Below are 4,256 nucleotides of genomic sequence, written 5' to 3'. Positions count from 1 at the left end.
TCCACGACGGTCACGTGAGTGTCCTGTTTAGAGTCACAGGTCCCGCTCCTGTCCAGTCCACAATAAAACTCTTAAAACTTCGTCGTTGTGTTGCGAGTTTGAATCCTGTCAAGTCCTGCCTTGTCAAACACACCTAATTTATGCTCAATATCTGCTAAATTGATGAGTTATAGCCGTTTGTGTGTCACACACGCAATAAAATGTTATTGCCTGCCCTTCCACATTTGACAGCATGAGATAAAAATGTTTAAGGACACGGATATTGATAACAGGTCAAACTTCCATTAGCCTTTACATATGTAAATAATGTTATGAAAATGAAATACTGTATTTATTGACTTTGAACCATGCCCTTAAATCTTTACAGCTCTATTTCTGCAGACAGAATCCATAATTACAATAAACTTTTTAAAACTGTCATATTTGAGGCCGTCAGCTTTAAACGGTGAACAAAGGAGTCTGTTACAGACAGACCTGAATAACTAAATGAAGTTTTTAAACCTGTGGACAGGCATAAAGTTCAGATCAGAACCACCGTCATGTCCTGAATATTACTCAGCCTCACTCACAAATTATTAACGTTTCTGAGGAATGCTGTTTTCTGTGGTGATAGCGCACAGACCTCAGGATTAAAAATATCGATTTTAACACTTCGTGAAAGCTGCCGTCAGCTGCTCCTGTCATGAAAAAAAACAGGGCCATCATGTGCATTTCCAAAGATCTGCCTTTACAACGTTTTCATTTACACCTTTTTTATCTTGTTGCTTTAATATTTGTGGAGAAGCTGCTTGTTTTGTTGTTCTTTGTCATCAGTCAGTCAAAATCTCACAGGATTAGTAAAAGCTTTTTTCTCTGAATGGAAAATTCTTCACAATTAGTACTAAAGAAATCAAGTAAAGGCAGCTTTCACTAAAGCCTAGCATTCTTTGAAGGAATGCATATCACCTCCTGTCTTTTATGCCAGTTTTAAATTTAGCTCTTCTGATATTGAGAAATGACAAACCTTGTAAATATTATTATGTACAATTTCATCTAAAACCACGACATGTGACACTCAGACTACATGTTGTGAATGACTCCCAGTTACTACCACATTACATTTTAATTCAATATCTGTAAAATTAACAAAATTATTGCAATTTTTGTTTTAGCAAATATTGATTAGTTGTGGTCAGTTAAATTCAGTTTATTTATTTCACAACAAAGGTCATCATACATTACAAAGAGCTGATTAGTAAGTTATCTATCTAAGATAGCCAGCAGATTGCAATAAAGCTTCACTTTGTCACACATGTCCACCTGTGAGTCTTCCCAGATGCAAAAGGGAGAGTTAAAAAAGAAAGGGTTGAGCCCAAAGTTAATTTTGAAAAGGGGCAAATGTTTCATCAACATGGCCCTACTCTTGATTGAACACTTCTCAGGTTGAGTGTTCCTGAACAGGTCCATTGAACCTAAGAGTCACCCAAGAGGCTTAAGTTGACAACTTCTGAATAGTGTGGAACTCTCAGCTGATGGAGTCAGGAGTTGGAGGTTGATGCTACGTCTATGAGTGATTCTGTAAAGGGAACCTATCATGCAAAATTCACTTTTTGCATGTTTTTGTACTTCCATTTGGGTATCTACTGCTTCTAGAAAACAAACAGCAGCTAATTTGCATAAAAGTGACGCAGCCCTAAAACCTCTCATTCTGAAATGAGCTCAAAACAGGCTGAACTGATCAGGAGAAATCTCAATATCTGAGAATGATTCTGTGTATTAAATGTAATGAACATGTTTCTTATAGCCCACAGGCCTGTCCTGACTTGTTCAAGGAAGCAGAATAGGTCCCCTTTAACCCTCTCAAGGCAGACGTTGCAGATTTGCAACAGTGAATTGCATATACCTAATTACTCCATATTCATACTATATGAGCCTTATTTTACTCAGATGATAATTTCCCCAAATATCTGATTTTTCCTGTTACTAAACCTTAATTTGAGCCTGAGAGGGTTAACTGGACTTATCTCTTAAAGTTATAAATAGTTCTTGTTACCTTTTAGCTTTTCTAGCTTTTCTGCTGCTGGGCTTTAAAAAACGAATCAAGACAAAACATGCACTTTAAACATTAAAGCAAAACAAAACAATGGAGGAAACAAAAGGAACAGGGACCAGGACAAAGACAGAAGACAACACGAAGACTATCTGAGGGCGAAGAAAGCCAAGGTAGCATCTCATCTAATTCCAAAATGGTGAGATGTCAAATTATTGTCAGCCAGCCAGATTCTGATGAGGTCAGAAGTGCTTCTTGTTTAATGAGGTTCTGTTAAAACACAATATCAGTCACATACTTTAGAATAAAAATGCAGATTAAACATTTCAATTACTACTACACTGTTATTGATTAGATCACCCATTTAAGATTCTGTTACCATGATCATTGGATGTCACCTGTAATGACAAAGATTAATCCTGCAAATAAAATCTGACCTTTTGGACAGGGAGTTGCTGGGAAGATGAGTGAAGGTCAGAGTAGATGCTGCATTGTGCAGGTGGAAGAAAACAGTCCTGGTAACATTTTTTATCTGGTTGTTAACATACATATGTTGATCAAAACCCCAAGGTTCTTTACATTCGTACTGGAGCCAGTCCAGAGGAAGTGAAATGCTGCAAAGTTTGGTTCTAAGATGCTCGGGTCAAAAAACACAACCTGTCTTCACTTCGTCACTCAATTATACACTTCATTTCTCCCCATCTACAAATTATTTGAGTGTGTTTACAAAAAGTCCAGATTGAAGAAAGAACCAAGATAAAACCAGAATATGCTCCCTATGACTTGTTTCTTCAAAAAAAAAAAGAAAATTGTTGAATGTTTTTGTTCTGTTTGTAAGTATAAATTAGTGCACTGGCCTTTTAAATTTGTTCTGTCTTTTTGTGTCTCTGCAGGGTGAGTGCTCCACGAAATGTCGCAACATGTTTGTGGTGGAGTCCATCTGCGTAGCCTGGTTCACCATAGAGTTTGTGCTGCGCTTCATCAATGCTCAGAGCAAGCTGGCCTTCGCTCGCTGCCCACTCAACATTATCGACGCCATCGCCATCCTGCCGTACTACGTGTCCCTGGTGCTGGATGTGGGCGATGAGTCCCAGGAGGATGTCGTCATGGGGGCCAGCAGAGGCTACCTGGATAAGCTGAGTTTGATTCTGCGCCTGCTGCGAGCCCTGCGAATCCTCTACGTAATGCGGCTGGCGCGCCACTCTCTGGGCCTGCAGACGCTGGGGATGACCATGCAGCGCAGCATGAGGGAGTTTGGTCTGCTGCTGCTCTTCGTCTGCGTGGCCGTCACCCTCTTTGCACCTCTGGTCCACCTGGCAGAGAGCGAGCTGGCGCCATTCGCTGCCATCAACCCCCACCACAGGTTCAGCAGCATTCCAGCCTCCTACTGGTGGGCCATTATCTCCATGACCACCGTAGGCTATGGTGACATGGTCCCGCGCAGCATCCCAGGACAGATGGTGGCGCTCATCAGTATCCTGAGTGGCATCCTCATCATGGCGTTTCCCGCCACCTCCATCTTCCATACCTTCTCCCGCTCGTATCAGGAGCTGAAGCAGGAGTATGAGCGGGTTTGGAAGCAGGAACAACACGAGGAGAAGGTTGATCACTCACCAGAGGAGGAACCAATGTCCAACAAGCTGCATCCATCCACACTTCCAGCTACAGCTTTCTGATAAAGCTCAGAGACAAATTATACGTTAAAACATTTACAGTTCTCGAAATTCTTCCTTTAAACATGTCCCCAGACTTCCTTTAAATGTCTTTCCACCACTTTTATGTGATATAAAGTTTTAGTCTGTTTTTTGTTCTGGAGTCTTCCTTTAATAATCTTCCTGCAAATTGTGTCTTAGTATATTTAGTCTGATTCCTGTCATGACTGCACTTTTGCTTCATGCAGCTGGAACTTTTTACTAAATCCTGCTCACAAAAGAAGAAAAGGAACTCATTTCAATGCTTGTACAAACTTCTGAACACAACACTTTTGTTTCTGCTCCCATTTTTCATGAGCTGAACTCAGAGATCTAAGACTTTTTCTATGTGCACAAAAAGCCTTTTCTCTCAAATAATGTTCACAAATTTGTGTACAGGTGCTGGTCATAAAATTAGAATATCATGAAAAAGTAGATTGATTTCAGTAATTCCATTTAAAAAGTGAAACTTGTATATTATATTCATACATTACATACAAACTCATATATTTCAAATGTTTATTTTGTTTAATTTT

General features: G+C 39.8%; 1 protein-coding gene across 1 annotated transcript; it reads left to right on the top strand.

Moving 5' to 3' along the window:
• Positions 1 to 2,535: 2,535 nt before the first annotated feature.
• Positions 2,536 to 3,832, top strand: LOC108228726 (potassium voltage-gated channel subfamily G member 4). Its single transcript, XM_017404329.3, has one exon. It carries the CDS (start codon positions 2,950 to 2,952, stop codon positions 3,703 to 3,705), a length of 756 nt encoding a protein of 251 aa, XP_017259818.1. The 5' UTR covers positions 2,536 to 2,949; the 3' UTR covers positions 3,706 to 3,832.
• The last annotated feature ends 424 nt before the right edge of the window (positions 3,833 to 4,256 follow it).

Source organism: Kryptolebias marmoratus, linkage group LG15 (assembly GCF_001649575.2).
Source record: "Kryptolebias marmoratus isolate JLee-2015 linkage group LG15, ASM164957v2, whole genome shotgun sequence".
NCBI classification, from domain to species: Eukaryota; Metazoa; Chordata; class Actinopteri; order Cyprinodontiformes; family Rivulidae; genus Kryptolebias; species Kryptolebias marmoratus.
Note: the sequence above shows the minus strand (reverse complement) of the source record. Positions and strands in the feature narration are given on the sequence as shown.

What these genes read in the sequence shown, in the direction of transcription:
- LOC108228726 (XM_017404329.3), top strand. Translation starts at nt 2,950, where the DNA reads ATGTTTGTGGTGGAGTCCATCTGCGTAGCCTGGTTCACCATAGAGTTT.